The 20,271-nt window shown below is 37.4% G+C and overlaps 1 protein-coding gene across 1 annotated transcript in view; it reads left to right on the plus strand.

Moving 5' to 3' along the window:
* The window catches only part of cwc27 (CWC27 spliceosome associated cyclophilin), a 60,965-nt gene that overhangs the window by 6,315 nt on the left and 34,379 nt on the right, over nucleotides 1-20,271 (plus strand). The window contains exons 7-10 of the mRNA XM_048174684.1: nucleotides 1,081-1,150; nucleotides 1,248-1,327; nucleotides 2,267-2,294; nucleotides 2,381-2,523. Coding sequence (XP_048030641.1) covers nucleotides 1,081-1,150; nucleotides 1,248-1,327; nucleotides 2,267-2,294; nucleotides 2,381-2,523 — 321 coding nt within the window. The remainder of the gene's footprint in view (nucleotides 1-1,080; nucleotides 1,151-1,247; nucleotides 1,328-2,266; nucleotides 2,295-2,380; nucleotides 2,524-20,271) is intronic.

Raw genomic sequence — 20,271 nt, forward strand, 5'->3', positions numbered from 1 at the left:
AGCTAGAATAAAATGTTTTTTTTTGTTTAAATGCAGAGGGAAAAAAAAAAACCTTTTAAGTCATCCTGCAGTGCCCTTGGAAGTTTCCTGAGGCTTCCTATCTCACCTTGTTGAGAACCGCTGATGTAATCTCAGATGAATATAACTAAAAATAATGTTGATATTTGATTTTATCCATTAGCATTGATTGGATTGTGGAAAGTCAGCTGTGACGTTATGATTCTTGCAAGCACCCCTATAACTATTGCTCATACTCTAAACATTAAACTTCTGGAAATCATTCTGCACTTTGGACCGCAGACATGAATAATACATCAAATCATGTAGATTGCCAATCTTATCAAAAGCAGTCAAACTTAAAGGTGCTAAAGATGATCTTTTCGTCGACTGAGAAACCAAAGACTGTTAGTGAGTTTTTGAAATGAGTGCATGCGTAAGAATAACCCCCCTCCTTCACAGCTCATTTCGAGGGAACGCCTCCCAAAACTCGTGCACGAGTATTGGAACATGAGTGTTTACCACCGGCATTCCCTGTGTTGTGTTAGTGGATTCATTATGTCGGACTCATCCGCAGGTAACTCATAATCTGCAGTTGTTACTCCTGTCTCCTGACAAAAACATTGCATGCGGCGCCTGTAGAGTGTGGAAAGTTACTGGAGCGCGCAGCCACGCACATCTTGCACAAGGAACGTCATGGCAGTGATTGACAAGCCAGCGGGCCAATCGTTTACGCGATGATCGCGTAAACGATTGGCTGATGTTTTTGAGGCCCTACCTCGTGCACAGATGATGTATATTAATATTATTCCTTTCAGTGCACCTAATAAATAGTCTTTTATCAGTTAGTAAAGACAGTTTCAAGTAATATTGCAAAAATGTATAAAACAAAACATCCTCTTTAGCACCTTTAAGGATGTTAAAAAATCCAATATTGCAGAAAATAAAGGGTTTATCTTTATATTATTATTATTTTTAAATTTTTAAACTTGTGATCAGATTTGTTTTTGTTTAATCTTGTATTTTGATGCTGTACAAAGATGTTTCCACAATTTAGTGTTAACCAGGGAAGTTTTATTATAGGAACTTCAGTTTGTTGTCGTTTGGAGAGGAGGCTGAGGAAGAGGAGGAGATGGTCAATCAAGTCAGCCAGGTAGCTTTGTGTCCAATTACAATATTCGTCTAAGGAGGTGATTATTCATGTTTGGGAAAACGAGCAGTAGGTGCTTTCAACATGTCTTTTCTTGCAGACCATGAAAGGGAAAAGCAAAAGCAGTCATGACCTGCTGAAGGATGATCCCAAGTTAAGCTCTGTTCCAGTCATTGACAGGTCAGGAAAAAAATCTTTCCGTCTTCACATGAATAGTTCCTATTTCTATTGTAATGTCATGATATATTGATGATACAATAGCTTAAGCATGCAGATGTAATCCATAATTCCATATTTATGCAAAAAAGTTTCATTAAATTGTTTTATTATTTAATATATTGAATTACATTTTATTTTTATATTTTTAGTTTAATTTTGTCATTTCGTTATGTTTTTGTCATTTTTAAAGTTTTTTTTTTTTTTTTTTTTACATTAATATTTGGGTTTAATTTATTTTTATTTCAGTTTTAGTTAGTATAGGTTTTTATTTATTTCCATTTAATAATTTTAGTGCTTTTTCAGTTTATTACCAAGGCAACATTTCTAATTTTCATTTAGTTTAAAGCAGAACTAAGTAACTTTTTTTACCTTCATAAATAGTTTTCTAAGTCCTTACGATGGTTAATTGACTTGTGGTGTGTTTGAGGCGAGCACTAACCCCCTCTGGCACGTCTACACCAGAAAATGGCACTTGCAAGTTGAGCTGCGCCGACCCGACACAATCTTGCCTCATGTTTACATTCACGCGAGAGTGACAAAATGCTTTACGGTAATTTAAAAACAATGTATATATTATGACTTTATAAGACAATTTCGAAAATTACCCACCTCCATCGAGATTTCTTGTACTGTATTTGCAAAACTATTGCACTGGTGAGCGTTGTAGTCCTTGTAGTCCAGAGCTGCACTTGGAGTATTTACGACAGCGTGATTCACTGAAGGAACCTGTAGGGGGAGCTTCGCAAATCTTACTGAGTTCCGCTTTAAGTTTTTCAGCTAATATTTAATTTTATTTCAGCGTTATTTCATTTAACATATTTTTTAAAATAGTTTTAGCTTTAGCTAATAATAACCCTGGTGTAAATGCTATTTTTGTTTTGTTGTTTTTTGTTTGTAAAGGAACCAAAGTGCTGGGGATGATTTTGAGGTACGTAATGTTTGATTTGTTTTCCATTCAGTGATTTCTGATGATGTCATACTGTGGTGTAAGTGCGTGTCCGTTATCCACTACAGGATGCAGACGATGATGTGGAGGACGACAGCGATCGTGAATCGGAGAGAGAGAAGGTCCGAGAGAACATTGCAAAGAAACTGAAGAAAGACAAGACTGATGAGGAGAAGACCAATCAAGACGTGGTGAAAAAGACCTCTCGCAGGTATGCCATTCGCTTCTCCTCTAATGGTGTCATTTCCTTTTATTACACAATTGACATTCAGTATTTAATAATGCTTATGTATTGTGCTTCTGAAACGACATTCACACAACTGGAATCATTTGTTTCCAGTGAGAGTTGGTGAGTCAGGTTGACAGCAAATGAGAAATGTCATGTGGTGATTACAAATAGAAGTTATTATGTTATGTTATTATGTTTCTTTAGTGTGTAATGTTGCTGTCTGAGCATGAAAAAGTTATTCTCTATATCATTAAGCACTGTTTCTGAACTGCTTAAAAAGCCTCCATTGTAGTCTTGAGTTTTCTTCCAGGAACGAACGTCACAATATTCCTCATTTAAATAATTCCTGCCCAAGGCGTACACAAAATAAAGGGCGGGGCCTGGTTGAAACTCGCTTTTATTGTAAGGGGCATTTCTGAAATGTGCTCGAAGTGGTTGTCCAATCACAACACACTGGTCCAGCTGACCAATCAGAGCACAGTGTTCTTTTCAGAAGGAGGTGATTTATAGAGACAGAAACTAAAAAGAGCGTTACTGACAGACTGGGAAGAGAGGTGCTGCATTTTCAGATGCCACCTTTAGTTTTTAGCTCAACTGTCACGGAGTGGAAAGCACAGGATTGTGGGATATCAAAGGCACCAAAAGAGATATTTATGCTACCTTCAAAAATCGATGAAGGTATCTCAGGAGACAGGAAGTAAAGCTAACATTGGATTCGGATGTACCTTGATGCCTTCCTATCTTGGAATGCATCCTCCGAAGGCAGCATTTTTAAGCTCCTGGAAGCAGCCAAGGTCTTCAGGATCAATAAAAACTATCAGGAAGTTGTGTTTGAGCTAAACTCTGCAGGATTTTGATCCTCCAGCAGCAGGATTGGTCAGTGCTGCTGAACGTACTGTGGATAGAGCATTTAAAGTGTGTCCAGCAGAAGGCACTGTTGGTCTGTAAAGATCAGACGCACATTCTCTCCAGGGATGTGGATGAGTTCCTTTGTAATTAGTGTCACAAAATGCTTTATGTGTTCTTTGTGTTCTTCTAAACTGGGCTGCAGCCCTGTACCTCTGTCTTTTTTTAATAGTTTTTCCTATTCCAGGATAAGATGACAACTTTAGTTATCTATTATCTATTAAAGTTATCTAACACTTTAATATTTCTACTTATTTTTTATGAATTGAACCCTTATTGATATTTTATAAGTTTCAACATGGCCAGTAAATAAGATATTGATTGGTTGATACAGATTTTTTTTTTAAACTCTCATTATCAATCCCTTCTTTGAAATGCATAGTCTATTTCCAGTCAGCATTGTGTCTGGCAACCTGAAAGAGACTTTTGAACTTAAAATGGACAGTTAATTGCAAGAAAAGTGAGAAAGAGTTGATACTTTAGTTGTATTACAAATGACTCTAGTATAATGATTTTAAATGCCTTTTTACCAAAACAACTTATGTGCAAAATGACTTTTTTATTTACAGAATTGATTAGAACGTTTGAACATCTGAACGGTTTGTCGACAAGTTTTAAGGAAGTGCAGATTCGGAGTCTTGAGTCACTCTTCTAAAAGTTTAACTATTTTAACACATCGTCTTAAGAACTAAAAGCTCCTGCGAGAATAAATAGAGACATGATCAATGCTGTTAAAAAAGTTGACCTAACTTTAAAAAAAGGTATTAACCTTAAGTAATATCAATTTGTTAAATTAAACTAAAAAAACAACTTAAAAACAACTTGTTAAATGTTAAAATGTTAATTTAATTAGTAACAAGCAGTCTATCTATTTTAAAAAATAAAAATTTTGTAAAACTGGAGGCAAACATATTACCCTGGTTGGCAGATATATCAAATCCAACAGTTTCAGTGAGATAGATGCACATACTTCACCACAGAAATCTCAAAAGTGGTGATGATCAACAATTGTTAGTTTAGTAAAAATATGAACTCTGAACCACATGACAGCTAACTAACAGCGACAGCTGCAGCAGTATAAAAAAAATATGTTTTTTAATAATATTACCATATTTTTTAAGCTGCAATGCATGCTAGAAATTTACACAACATTGTGCCATGTAAAATTGTTTGTTCAGGTAAGGTTGAGACAACCTTTGGACATGTTTTGAACAAATACTTGTATCTAACTAAAGCTGGGTGCACACTCTTGGATTTAAATTAGTCCTTTATGATTGTTGCTTGTCAGACTGTATGAACATCATCCCCGTTGTAAGCCATGTTACAATGTAATATCTCAGTTGTCATTAACGTCAGACTGTATACGGCAGTCAAGACTCATTAGATACGGATACACGCAAGAAGAATCGTCCGGAGTTTTACATCATCATGTTCAGTGACGGTGAGCTGCATTACCTGCAGGATTGAAATTTTTTATTAACTTAATGAATTATGTAAAAAATCATTTGAAATTAATTGTTTCGTCCATTGTTTTTGATCGAATCTCATCAAATACATTTTAACAGTCACTGTTCGCCACCTACTGGCAGAATCTAACATACAATCTTTATTTGAAGCGTAACATTAGTTTCAAAGGTCAGTTGCTCATTTTGATCATAGCTGGCGCAACATCAGAGTTTATATCCAGACTGTAACATTTATCCCAATACTTTAGTTATTATTTAATATTTGCAACACAGAAATATAGACTGCTGTGTTGTTGAAAATACTGTTAGTGCAGCTGTTTCAAACATGAAGCCTACACGATTGCTGCTGCTGATCAGCCTCAGAGCGAAAACAGGTTTAAATATTCTGGTGTGATCGTAATTTCAAAAGTTTAATAGAAATAGCAGAATCATTGTCATATAGTAATAAGATAGTGTGTTTGTTTGAATCGAGATTGTGATCTTTTAACGATTATTCGTGCGTACAAATGAGCCTATAAGCCTATGTATTTTTGTTAGTCATATTTGTACCAGACCTCAAAAGAAACCCGGGCCCGATCCATGACTACAGCATCATACCGATGTGTCAGAGATGACTATACTCAGGTTTTAAAGCGTTTAAGGTTTCTTAACATTTAAGCATGTTATCACTTTGGAGAGAACCTATATAAAAAAAAAAAAATAAATTAAAAAAAAAAACAGGAAATAAAATATTTAGAGATGACCATATTATATTCCAAAAATAACACTGAAAATAATAATGTAAGAACCATTTATGTTAAAGTCCCTGTAAAGTCAATTCTGAGAATTCTTTCTAAACACTTTATAAATGTTACAAATGTATTGCTGAAACACATTACAAAGACTGTGAATTGTGTAATGCTTAATTGTGAAGTTAGAGCGTTAAACAGTTTTTCACCAAGTCTCTGCTCAGGATTTTTTGGGCGGAGCTAAAACGGGGGTCTAATGACGCACATCGTCCCCCGAGCATAGCCCCTCCCCTAACACTATATAACTGTCGATGACGCACCGAGTGTGGCGCCGCCTCTAACTCTACAGCGGTTCACTCGCTCAATCTCGAGTGTCATTACAGTCATACAGCCCTTTGCACATTTAGCTAGTAATGCCTTCGTCACGCAAATGCATATTACATGGTTGTTAAAATATACAATATGCTCGGTCTCCCTATTTAAAAACTTTCATCAGACAGCTGGGATTCACAGATAATCCGCTGTTTTTGGTGAATGTGACTGAACAGACCTCGGCCCCCCTCCCGCCTCGGCCTTCTTACCGTCCCGACGATAACCGATGATATATGGGGCCGGACAGAGTCTCTCCCGTCCCGGCCTTCATCCTCCCGTCTCGTGGCACCGTCATTTGTCGACTCGACAACAGTTCGGCAGTTCGTGCCCACCAATGAGTGTAGTCCACAGTAACTCTACTAAAATGTGCAACCCTCTAACGTGATTCTTTTGTTTATATGCATCAGTATGTTTGACTCATTAGACAAGTAAGTTGAGGCTGCAGCTCTCGCGAGTGGGTGTGGTTTCAGCGCCGACAGCGGACACGCCCCCAGCGTTTGAGAGCAGAGAGCGCTGCCTATTTTTTCGAGATTTTGATAACTTATTTTATTTACTTGCAGATTTTTTTAATCATTCAAATTTGGCTGGGTGGTTAATAACACATTTTTCTGTGGTGTGACAAACTCAAAACACATACTTTAAAATGACTTTACAGGGACTTTAAATATGATCTGAAAAGACTACAGAGTGGAAAAGTATGGAATTTTGAAATGGAAAATGTGTAAGAACCCTGATCAGAGGAATCTTTTAGGATTCACAAAATTCATCTCAGATGGCCAAATCGTGGCCAGAATCGAACAAAACAACTTTTGTAGGAAACATGTTTAGTGTATTCTTATTCAGTTAGCACAAAATAATAAACTGACTCCTCTTACTAAAAACATCTTTGCTTCACATTTGTAAGAAGATCTTTTTGCAGATTTTTTTTTTTTTTTTTTTTTTTTTTTTTTTTTTTTTTATACAGACACCTGTCTGCATTTATACATAAGCATCATTTAAAATAAATTTGTGAAGACTGAATCCAAGAATGAGCAGTATTTTCACAGATATATATTCAGTAAATAAACGGGCAAAATGACCTTTTATTGCACAAAACTATCGTAGTTTTCTTAATTTGTTATTGAAGGCGGTTTAGTAAATGCAACAGAAAATGTTTTAGTGTTTTAAAGGGAGTGAAACTTCTTGCAGCATGTTTTAGCTTTCTAAATGGCTATAACGAGTACTGGTAACTACAAATTTATTTTTGCCGCTAAATTTCGGCTAAAAACCACAGGTGCCTCAGCCGACAATAATAGTTGAATACACTGAGGTTTTTTTTTGTCAGTCAGCTCTTTGTGATCTCAGCGTGTTGCTGGTTGACCAGACGTCTGATTCCTAAGGTGCTAAAGACTAGTGACACCTGCAGTCAACCAGAACCGTGGCACAGTTGCTCCTCATCCTCAGTGGATCCGCTTCAGTGGACACAGCCAGGTCCCTCAAGGTGAAGGAGATTTCTGACTCACAAATCAAATGACTCTGCCACAGCAGGGGAAAAAGGCTCCCTCTTGCCAACCTGGCAACCCCGGCACTGCTACTCCTGAGACCGTGTCATTTTCTCTCTTACATTAGAGAAATGAATTGTAAACATGCTTCTGGAATATTTTTTTTTTTAATTTGAAAATTGTTTGAACGTCTCTGTCGATGCAGCACTTCCTTAGAGAGCTGTTGTTGACTTTGCTCTCTGCCCAAAGATGCTTCATTTCATCCTTGCATTTATTTTGCTCAATTACAAAAACAGAGACCCTGCTCAGGGTTGGTTGGAAAATTCTGAAGCAAATGAGGTTGATGAATCCCTGAAAAAGAGTAGCATATTTCTATGGTACCACAAATAATAGCTTAAAGGTTTAAGCTGTCTAATTCTGTGAAGGGCCAGTTCTTTTTTCAAATTTAATAATGTGCAAAGTAGAACTGGCTGAGATTATTGTTTGCCTGTTCAAAACTGGCTGCAATGATGTTAGGGCAGGGGTGTCCAAACTCGGTCCTGGAGGGCCACTGTCCTGCAGAGCTTAGCTCCAGCTTACCACAACCTTTCCTGTATGCCTAAAAACCTTGATTAGCTGGTTCAGGTGTGTTTAATTGGGGTTGGAGCTAAACTCTGCAGGACAGTGGCCCTCCAGGAGCAGGATTGGACACCCCTGTGTTTAGGGTGTTGTGCATCATTGTTAGGACGTTGGTATGAAGTTACTAGGGTATTCTGGGTAGTTGCTATGTTGTTACTTATATATATATATATATATATATATATATAAAAAAAAAAGTCCACCTCCAAGTCCCCATTTGACGTGCTTGTTAAGCTAATAATTAATTTTCATCTTGTGGCTGATAACCGACAAATCATCTTTATTTCAGTGGACATTTACACGACAACAATGCACTAAAAATGTAAAAGTTTTTTCTTTTCGTTTATGAACAGACTACAACATTGTCAAAGTGTTTGCGTTTTCAGGCCCCCAAAATGCTGTTGTCATGTAAATGAACGGCCAAAACGCATAAAAAGTTTTCAGTTTTCGAAAACTGTGTCATGTAAACAGTACCTTAAATTCTATACTATTTTATCTAAAAAAAAAAAAAAAAAAAAAAAAAAAAAGCTAAAAGTCATGCATCACAATATTATAATGTAATTATTTATTTTGAGTTTTGCAAAAGATTGTTTAACAGTGTTATATTAATTTTATGTGTGCGTTAGATCACAGCAAATGTAAATAAAATGTAAAAATAGGTATGAGCATGTACTCTGCCAAAAGTCTGGGGTAAGCAAAATATTTTTTCAGCAAGGATGCATTAAATTTATCAAAATTAACAGTTATAATGTAACAAAAGATTTCTATTTGAAATAAATGCTGAACTTTCTATTCATCAAAGAATCTAGAAAACATCCACAAAAATATGAAGCAGTGTAACTGTTTTCAACATTGATGATAATCACAGAAGTTTCTTGAGCAGCAAATCAGCATATAAGAATCATTTCTGAAGGATCATATGACACTAAAGTAGTGTTAATTTCGTTAACGAAATCTATGACGAAAAATGTCTGTCGGCGGCCTTTTACTAAGACTATTTAGACGAAGACGAGACGACGCTGACATCATTAAACAATAACTGTGACTAAATCAGCAGGGAATATCATAGACAAAAAAGCTGAGACTAAAATCTAGTTAAAAAAAAAAACTTTACCAAAATCACTCTGTTTTTGTCGAATAAAAAGAGGATACAAAACGTTACAGACTACTGTATAAGCCTCTACATCAGGGGTCATCAACTATATTTGTCCAAGGGCCAGAATTTTTCTCTGCAGACACTGTAAGGGCCAGATACTCGTAATATAAAATAAAATTCGAATTGTATCCTAATATGTTATTATTTGATATACTAATTCTAATTCCAAATTTATTTTATTTTTTACATATTACCTGTACTGCAGCAAGCCACCAGGGGGCGATAGCGATATTTTAGGCTTCATATTTGTGAGGCTGTCAAGCTGTCCATCACTGTCACGCAATTGTGCGCTAATCCCAGGCAAGGAAAATTTTGACATTTGTGAAAAAATGAGCACGTGAAACAATAAAAGATGTTCAATGAGAGAACGCGTTTATCGTCATTCTTGACTGAAGGCAGGCTATGGCACAAGCTACTTTTCAGAAGGGTTTTTTTTTTTCGTTAGATTTAAAAATAAATAAATATGGAACGGACCCGAATATTCAAATATTCGTTCGGTGGGTTGGTATTCGATTTGAAAATTTGACATTCGAATATTTTTTTATTTTTATTTTTTGCACACCTGGGATCCCCCGCGAAACGATTCTCATTCCCCCTTGAATAAGGCCGGCGACACACTGGCTGCGTGAGCGTCTCAGCTGCGTGGCGTGTCCGTTTTTATTTCGGCTCCCATATTTAACAGGTTGGAGTTTGCACACTGAGACACGCGTCTCAGGCGCGCTCGAGCCACGCGGAAAACGCATGCATGCTAGAAATAGAACCGACGCGTGTTCCAGCAACGGGAGTGTTCAGAACAGCGGAGTTTGTATGGACCGAAGTGCATGTCTCAGCTTGTTTTGTTGCTTTGACATTGTGGAAAATACAATAATAGAAACAAAATGTATTAGCATTTTTACCCGTTATTATCAATCTAAATTAATCTCGTTTTTAATTTAACTTAATTTCGTTTTTCTTTATTTAAATTTCATTTTTCTTTATTTAAATTTCGTTTTTTCTTTATTTAAATTTCGTTTTTGTTTATACAAATTTCGTTTTTTCTTTATTTAAATTTCGTTTTTTCTTTATTTAAATTTCGTTTTTCTTTATTTAAATCTACCCTTACTGTGCCAATTTGTTAGTCAGAAAAATATTAGACTACCTTAAAAGTATTGCTTAATTTAACAGACCTGTGTGTGTGCGTTTTATATCACTAGTGCAGTGTCCGTTCTCGGAGCATAAGCCCTGCCCGCATGAGGTGCGCCGCTTCCCGCTCGCGCTGTTCTGACTGTAGTTTACTAAAAGTTTATTAATTCTGAATGTGTCGCGTCTCGCGTGTCCATCTATATTGCACCAAATGCGACACTGCACTGCCTTGTGAAGTCGATTGGATGAACGGTTCTCGAAATAATAAAAATGCAAACGGACATACAGACACAGATTCCTGCCTTTATTAGAGAGAAAAATATGTTCAGCCCCTCTCTCCGAAGAGTCGATGTTCATTACTACCGAAGCTTCGAAGCTCAAAAAATGGTATTCGGACCAGCCCTAAACTTTTTTCCTCTTACAAGGCTATTCCTGAATTCAGTATTATTCTGGGGGCCGGATGGAAATCTCTGGCGGGCCGGATTTGGCCCGCGGGCCGCCAGTTGACGTTGCATGCTCTACATGCTTTTATACTTTTGGTTGCCAGATGTCAAGATTTTAAATCCCCCAATCAGAGCTTTTCTATTAAAGGTCCCGTTTTTCGTGTTTTTTTTTTTGAAGCTTTGATTGTGTTTATAGTGTGCAATATAACATGTGTTCATGTTTCGCGTGTAAAAAAAACAGTATTTTTCACATAATTTACTTATCTGTATACCGCTGTTTCCACTGTCATAAAAACGGGCTGATGACTTCCTTGTTCTATGAAGTCCCTCCTTCAGAAATACGTAACGAGTTCTGATTGTGCCAGCGGTTCCTGTGTTGTGATTCGACAGCAGTTTAGCGCATCTTGCCCGGAAAGGTCACGCCTCTTACCATAACGTGGAGATGCACGAGCTCAGTGTTATTGTAAACATGTCTTTAATTTTACCCTATCAATATGAGCCGGAATCAGACCCGGTGATTGGACTGCGGGATGAAAATAACAGCGTTTCGACGACATGGCGACAAACACACTCTACAAACGCAACTCTTGTGTATTCCTGTGGGCGGAGGTTAGTCAAAAAACTGTTTTAGTGACGTCATTAAAGAAGGAAGTAGAGGGATGTAGTCCAAACTGGCCGTTCGATGTAGGCGACTTCTGTTAAATAAAATATCTCGCTTGGCATTGAACCTTGAGCTTTAAAATTTTACAGATTTTATTTGTACTCTAACAACAACATTACACACTAACTAAAGTTTGAAACATGGGATCACGAAGAACGGGACCTTTAAAGATACATTTACAAAGATACAGTTATTTAATATTTACCATCTGGCTACCAAGCTAGAGTTCTGCAATCTCCATTTGAGATATTCTGCTTAAATGATTCATTCAGTCTGCGTTCTGTCTGGAGCCGCTTGTGTTGTTTGCTGCGTCTAAATCAGGTAAAACTTCTCAGTGATGAACTGTAATAAATTACCTTTAAATGAACTGTAATAAATTACCTTCACGACTTTAATAAAGCCTTTTAAAAACAGGGCCTATGCAGAACACTGTCCATAATAGGATACTCTGGCATATTAAAGAGCCTACAAGACTTGATGTCAAACTGAACATAATTACAGCCCGTAAGGTGTAATTAAACATTGTCCAATATGTGACTGAGGACAAAAACAAATAAACAATGCAATTCCTAAATGAACAAAATGAGCAGTCTGATACAAAAATGATCAGGAATATTATTCAGCAAGTGCTGAGTATTTGTGTCCTTCCTTCTTACATCCTACTTTAGTAGGTAAAGCAGGATTTTCCTTATAAATTTGAGCTTTTCTGCATTTTGGGGAGTCTTTTCCTCTTTTCATCCAAAACATATGCGGCTGTACTGAATAGTCGCTCACCATCAACACTCGAGTGCTAAATTTTAAGCACTAAAAATAGAAATAAAAAAAAGAGTATAAAGTAATCAAATATACGAAAACAGTGCATAATCTTCACAAAAGTGATTTAGTTAAGAGCAAAGAAAGACTTTGATTAACATGAATGGCAAGGACAGCAGCAGCTTTATTAGCCTGCTTTCCGTTTAACACTGAATGCATTGTTCATTCTTAAAGGTGCAATAGGTGATTCTCTACAGAAACCTTTTTTGTTGTACTGGTTGAAAGTCTCCTCATATCCTGATAGCAATCACTATGTTACATGGCCTAATGTATTTTTATAAATATATATCATTTGTGGAAGGTGTAGGGTCATAAAATGTTCATCCAATCATTATATTCGGTCTGAATGAAATAATACAATGTCTTAACTGCCTGTCAACGTGTTTTTCCATACCCTCGCACACCCTGTTCATGCAGACATCATATGTCTATTGCTATCCTCTCCGATAATGTCATATTGCACCTTTTAGACATAAACGACTGTGTTTACGAAGATACTCGCAAAGACAGGCATTTTGACACATAAGTGTGTGTATTTGACCGTTCAGGCCCAGTAAGATAAGTACTCAGGCGCTGTATGAGCAGCAGCTTTATGTGCGTGTATTCCAGGTGTTTGCACTGACTGCGCTCAGAATCCGTCTCTCAGACTGTCTCTCGCACGTATCGAATGAGCACTGTTTCGCTGCTTGCTGCTCATGAGCAGTTTCAAAGCAAGGCTTAAAAACACATTGTTTCTTGAAACTGCATAATAACTCCACACTGGTGATGACGACTGCAGCGCTAAAGTCTGACGTCATCAATTTGTGAGCGGTTGGTGAGATCTGCCTATTTTAGTGACTCCCGATTGAGTCATAGAATGTGATTGGACGATCGATCGGAGAATTGATAGTGCTTTAAGGTGAAAGTGCAATAACTCTGAAATGTAAAAATACATTTGTCGAATGACAACAATCGTTGTTTAATTTTAAGCAAAATAATTATGATTATCAATTTAGCCATTGTGGAGCATTATGACGTTTTTATTGACTAAAACTAGACTAAAATTCCCAGACATTTTGTTGACTAAATCTTGACCAAACAAAAACAGGACAAGGTTGACTAAATAAAATAAAACTAAAAAGTACATTTGACACAGAACTTAAAGGGTTACTTCAGGATTTAGCATTAAGCTTTGTATTAGTAGAATACCACTAGTATTTTCGAATTACCGTGCTTTCCCCCTACATATCAGCCCGAGATGAGAGATTTATGCATTTTTATTCTGTAAAAAAGCCTCCGATGGCGCAAAAATCGTCATTTTGCGTCATCGGAGGCTTTTTTGGCCAGAGGCTTAAAACTACAGCCAGTAATAGCAGGTAGTTCCGCATTTTTTCACCACGCCCATACATATGCGCGTTTGAGGTTACTCACGGACATAGATCAAAGATTTTATCAAAAGTGGGTGTCAATTATATTTTTAAGCTTACAGTAATTCACTTTATTTTGTCTGCACTACATCAGTGGTTCATCTCGCAAATGTATCGGTCTCTGCAGTCATCTCAACCAATACAGCAACAGGCTTTTGTGGTAACGTTAGCATAAATAGATAAATAAACTCAGTTTTACAGAACAGAGGCTTTACTTTGATAACGGTCAACTTATATGCAACTTATATGTAATTGTCTATCTAACGTTACTTTGCTAAGTTTGCAGTTTTACTGCTACCTACAACACTACATATAGGCTACTGTGTTATCAGTCTAGTATCAGCGAGTCTTACCTCTAGGCGAATACGCTTAGTACCAGATGCCCAGGCTGTTCGTCCTCTGGGAAAGTTAATATCGATGGTATCGCGGTGTCCTTCAGAATGGTTCTCTTCATTGCAAAGATATTTGGTTCGTAGTCCTCGTGCTTGAAATGGAGACGGCCCGCAGCCACTGTTTACATCGCTCCAAATCTTTAACTTAATCGGAAAATGATGGAAACTTACTTGTCCTTTCCTGGTTTTGGGTGTACATCCAGGTACAAAGCAATTTAGCACCATTTCGCTGTAAAACTCACGATTTATTTGTTTGAATTTTCCTGAATGCCGCCTGTAACCGATAGGCGTGGTTTGGGCGTGGCCTCGCAAGGGCAGCAAAACAAGTGCATTCTGGGAGTTGTTGTCTTTCATCCACATTAGTCAAAAATACATTTTCTGCCTTTTCTCAGTCTAGAAAGCTCCAAATTCAAAAATAATTTCACATTTCTACTACATAAATGACCAATTTTAAATACACATTCATCTTTCCAGGGGTGAAGTACCCCTTTAAGAATAAGACTAAATAAAAAAAAAATAGCTGACAAAATTAACACTACAGTGAAGACTGGAGTAATGATGCTGAAAATTTAGCCTTGCATCACAGAAATAAATAACATTTTAAGATACAGTCAAACCAAAAATTATTCAGACACTAGATATCATTTTTTATATTTTTTTTTACTAGTGTGTGCTGGACACTATAGTTCATTTATGTAAGTGAGGATAGCAAAATAAAGTAAACTGTGACATATTATACCCAAAAATTCTTCATACAGTGGACAGTGGACTACCAGTAAAATTGATACAAATTTGGCACCAAAAATTATTCAGACACTTTGACCTGACCATGTTTTGCTTAAGTGTTATCTGACATAATTCATATTAATTTGTTTTCTGACACAGTTTAAATCTGAGATCTTGCCACTAATCAGTATGGTACAGTTATGTTGTAAATTGCTATGTAAAATGCATTTGTTGAAAATTGAGTATAATTATGATCTCAGTAAGTAATAGAGCTAATACTTGTCCCTGTGCAGGACAAGTTACGTGGCAAAGTTTACTATTTTAGGCAAGGAGTTTGGATTGAATCCCAGAGCTTGACCAAAAGTTAATATATTATAATGCTGCTGAAACTCTCAGAAATGCCTTAGTTTTGTGGGAGCTTATAGTGTCAAATTAGAAGGTGCAAAACCTATTTGAAGAAAGATCTTTATCTCATTTTTGTCTTTAAAACCCATTTTTCAAAGCCTCTCACACCAGACCCATTGTCACAGTTGCATCTCTTTCATGTGATCCTTGAAATCAGCGTGTGACCTTTGAAAATGGGGGATTAAAGGATTCATAACCTCACTGACTGAGGCGCAAAAGATGGAGAACCCTTCCCCGCACGCCCTCTTTTCTGGAAGCACACCTGCCTTATCTCACCATCGGTCGTTATGTGTCTGGATAATTTTCCGATCATAATAAACATGCTCTTTTCTTTTTCTACATAATGAAGTAATGGCCAAACCCACCGAGTCTCACAGTTTTGATTGACAGGAAGCAAAATGCAGAAAGACTGTAGTATATTAAACACAAGCGTGGTGTTTGGCTACAAGAACTGTAACCCAACACAGTGGTTTGTCTTGGCTTGCAATCAAAGAGTTGGCTGGTAGGTAGAGTGTTGGTGCAAGACAAAGGGAGCATTGTTGCAGCCCAGAGCTCTTTCCCACTCAGGCTTACAGGAGCTTTTAGGTGAAGAGAGAAGCTTTGGTTGCCAGTCACCTGGAAGGAAGCACAGGCTGTAGGAAGGATCTGATGTTGGTTGGAATAAGTCTATGAGGCTCGAGCTGAAATCTAGCTCCTCTGGATCCATGTATACTGCTTTAGATAGTATTTCATTTCCTGGTTGGCTATCTGTGTTTTTTGGCTTGCTTCAGCATGGTTTAAAAGAACGCTTCTGGTATTCTTGCTAATGAAAATCGTAATATTTTTTTGGGGTGCTACAATCAAACCATTTTTTTTCTCTGATATTTATTACATTTAGAAAGAAAAAAATGTAAACACTTACCACTGTCCATATCATTGGCTTAAAGTAGCATTGATGAATAAAACTTCTGGTTATGCTTATGGGAGTCCCGACATCACGACATATGGTAGCCACCACTTGCACTAAACCCGACAAGGCATAACTAAGGACAAAAAAAAGTGCTTCCATATGGCTTCCATTGGATATAGCCATACACCCTTCATATTTTCATTTAAACCCGAGTGATATACCACAGCCACAATTCAAGAGAGAAAACTATGAAACCTTGGGCAAAATAATAAGCAAACAAGTTACAGACTTTTTTTTACAAAGTTATCTAGCTAACATTTTGTATGCATTTATTAAATGTATGTGTGTGTGTGTGTATATATATATATATATATATATATATATATATATATATATATATATATATATATATATATATATATATATATATATATATATATATTATTTTATTTTATTTATTTATTTTTTTTTTTCCTCATTAATGTACACACAGCACCCCATATTGACAGAAAAACTCAGAATTGTTGACATTTTTGCAGATTTATTAAAAAAGAAAAACTGAAATATCACATGGTCCTAAGTATTCAGACACTTTGCTCAGTATTTAGTAGAATCACCCTTTTGATCTAATACAGCCATGAGTCTTTTTGGAAAGATGCAACAAGTTTTTCACATCTGGATTTGGCGATCCTCTGCCATTCCTCCTTGCAGATCCTCTCCAGTTTGTCAGGTTGGATAGTAAACGTTGGTGGACAGCCATTTTTAGGTCTGTCCAGAGATGCTCAATTGGGTTTAAGTCAGGGCTCTGGCTGGGCCATTCAAGAACAGTCACAGAGTTGTTGTGAAGCCACTCCTTCGTTATTTTAGCTGTGTACTTAGGGTCATTGTCTTGTTGGAAGGTAAACCTTCGGCCCAGTCTGAGGTCCTGAGCACTCTGGAGAAGGTTTTCGTCCAGGATATCCCTGTACTTGGCCGCATTCATCTTTCCCTCAATTGCAACCAGTCATCCTGTCCATGCAGCTGAAAAACACCCCCACAGCATGATGCTGTCACCACCATGCTTCACTGTTGGGACTGTATTGGACAGGTGATGAGCAGTGCCTGGTTTTCTCCACAGATACCGCTTAGAATTAAGGCCAAAAATGTTCTATCTTGGTCTCATCAAGACCGGAGAATCTTATTACTCACCATCTTGGAGTCCTTCAGGTGTTTTTTTTTTTTTTAGCAAACTCCATGCGGGCTTTCATGTGTCTTGCACCGATGAGAGGCTTCCGTCGGGCCACTCTGCCATAAAGCCCCGACTGGTGGAGGGCTGCAGTGATGGTTGACTTTATACAACTTTCTCCCATCTCCCGACTGCATCTCTGGAGCTCAGCCACAGTGATCTTTGGGTTCTTCTTTACCTCTCTCACCAAGGCTCTTCTCCCGATAGCTCAGTTTGGCCGGACGGCCAGCTCTAGGAAGGGTTCTGGTCATTCCAAACGTCTTCCATTTAAGGATTATGGAGGCCACTGTGCTCTTAGGAACCTTAAGTGCAGCAGAATTTTTTTTGTAACCTTGGCCAGATCTGTGCCTTGCCACAATTCTGTCTCTGAGCTCTTCAGGCAGTTCATTTGACCTCATGATTCTCATTTGCTCTGACATGCACTGTGAGCTATAAGGTCTTATATAGACAGGTGTGTGGCTTTCCTAATCAAGTCCAGTCAGTATAATCAAACACAGCTGGACTCAAATGAAGGTGCAGAACCATCTCAAGGATGATCAGAAGAAATGGACAGCACCTGAGTTAAATATATGAGTGTCACAGCAAAGGGTCTGAATACTTAGGACCATGTGATATTTCAGTTTTTCTTTTTTAATAAATCTGCAAAAATGTCAACAATTCTGTGTTTTTCTGTCAATATGAGGTGCTGTGTGTACATTAATGAGAAAAAAAATGAACTTAAATGATTTTAGCAAATGGCTGCAATATAACAAAGAGTGAAAAATTTAAGGGGGTCTGAATACTTTCCGTACCTACACTATTATATATATAATACTGTATGTATAAAAAAAATGATAATAATAATAATAATTATGATATGAATCCTCCAAACCACTGGATAATATTATGTGGACTCATGTCATTATCTGCCTTTCAAGCAAACAAGATTTTACTGGGTTTGTTGAGGTTAAACGTCTACACAATCGAAAAATCTCTGTCAAGAGAGTCCGAACCACAATTATGCACCAAAGATGATGACTTTTGTTTGAAGTGACACCTGTCAGTTGTCATCCATCGTAATCCGATGCTCTATCAGCCTCTCAGTAAAAGGTCACCCGGATCAGTAAAGCACTGGCCCTTATTGTGTGTAGGCCAAAAGGGATCATCTAATTCTTGGCAGCTGTGCCGCGGATCTGCAGGTTCATGGATCTCCAGCCCGCTGAGCATGTGTGCCCTGTTTAAGGGCAGTCTGACAGAACGGCTCCAGACTTCAGCATGTGAGGCTCTATTGATGTTCAGCAGAGCAGAGCTAAGAAGTGACGGAGCATCTCTGTATTTGTTCACCATTGTAAATTAACGAACCAGAAATAACCATGTTTTGTTTATTACTTAATCAAGTTTTGTAAAAGTTTTTCCTTCATATGACACAATCACAGTCTTTTTTTTAAAGGCTCATGAAACTAATTTTTTCCTTGACATTTTGAGTTTAAAATATCTCAATATGCTATGGGAATTATGTGTAATAGCATTTATTGAAACTAAGCTTCAAAAATGACTCGTTCTGGACTTCCACAATTACAATAATACAAATATATGAACACATTACCGTACATATTTACGCATCAGTTAGCTCAGAAATTTTGGCTAGATATGCTGAGGTAACGAGCAGGAAAAATACGTTGGAAAGTTAACCAGATCTCGTACAATTTTAGTGTGTAGTATCTGCCGCTTTGCAGTTCCTTTTGAAGAATCCCAAGGAATCTGCAATATTTTAACATTTTTTCTGATTATTTCAGTCTGATCTTAACACTTAGAGTGACACATTTACAATGTTTAAGTAGAATGTTTTAATAATTTTCTGTTTGCCTACGCTTTGGGTTAGAAAAAATGTTGCACCTGAAAAAATAGATTTTTTTGTTTGTTTGTTTGTTTTAACATCTTATGACATTTAGAGACATTTTATTAGAAAGTATATGTCCAGTAGGAGAATATAGAATATTCCCCCTGTTTCATAGACAAGTCTTAAGCTAGTCCTAGACTAAAATGCGTGTTTGAGCCGTTTTAACTGAAAGTAACTTGCACAAACATATCGTAAAATGTCACTGCCATTATTTTGTTTCAATATGCACACCGGTAATGTATTTTTCTTGTGAATGTTTATAAAAAGGATTTAAATGCCCTAATTGAACTAAGGCCTAATCCTGGTTTAGGCTAAACCCTGTCTGTGAAACCGGCCATAGAGTTCTGTCTTTTCTCCATTAATTGAGTGTGTTTTAGAATCCCAAATGCTTACTATTGAACTATAATTTCACTTCCAGCAAGTACTCAACGTTTGCTAGCTTTACTTGTGATGATACACACATTGTTGCAGTTTGGAGCTTTAAGCTGAGTTCAGACTGCACGATTTTAGCCCCGATTTTGGCTCGCCGACAGGTTTTGAGAAATCGCCGACAAATGCCCGAAATCACAGGCAAATCGGTGCTCGTTCACGCGAGTGACAATCACGCAGTGTGAATGAGCAAAGACGTGATCTGAGAGAATCGCCGACGAGTCGCCGACGCCCGTGAGATATTTGGCATGCTAAATATCTGGACCTGTCGGCGATTCAAAATCCTGCTGTGTGAAAAGTGTTCTGACTGAAAAATACATCGGCGATGACCGACAGCCAATGAGAGAGCAAGATACAGAGCAGCGGGGAGTTCGGGGAGGATATATCACAATATCAGCAAGCATGGCTTCGTACACATAAACATTACAAGTCTATCAAACAGAACCAAAGCACAAACATTTGCTTGAACATCTGCAACAGCAGCACATTGAAAAGTTATGTATTTAGCTCCAGCTCTCGTTGCAGAACACACAATCCTTGTTCTTCGCGTCTCCCCAAACATTTCCTCCTCCATATTCTTTTCTTTATGTTGTTTTCGCTGCAAATCAGCACA

The sequence above is a fragment of the Megalobrama amblycephala genome, linkage group LG2 (genome assembly GCF_018812025.1).
Source record: "Megalobrama amblycephala isolate DHTTF-2021 linkage group LG2, ASM1881202v1, whole genome shotgun sequence".
NCBI classification, from domain to species: Eukaryota; Metazoa; Chordata; class Actinopteri; order Cypriniformes; family Xenocyprididae; genus Megalobrama; species Megalobrama amblycephala.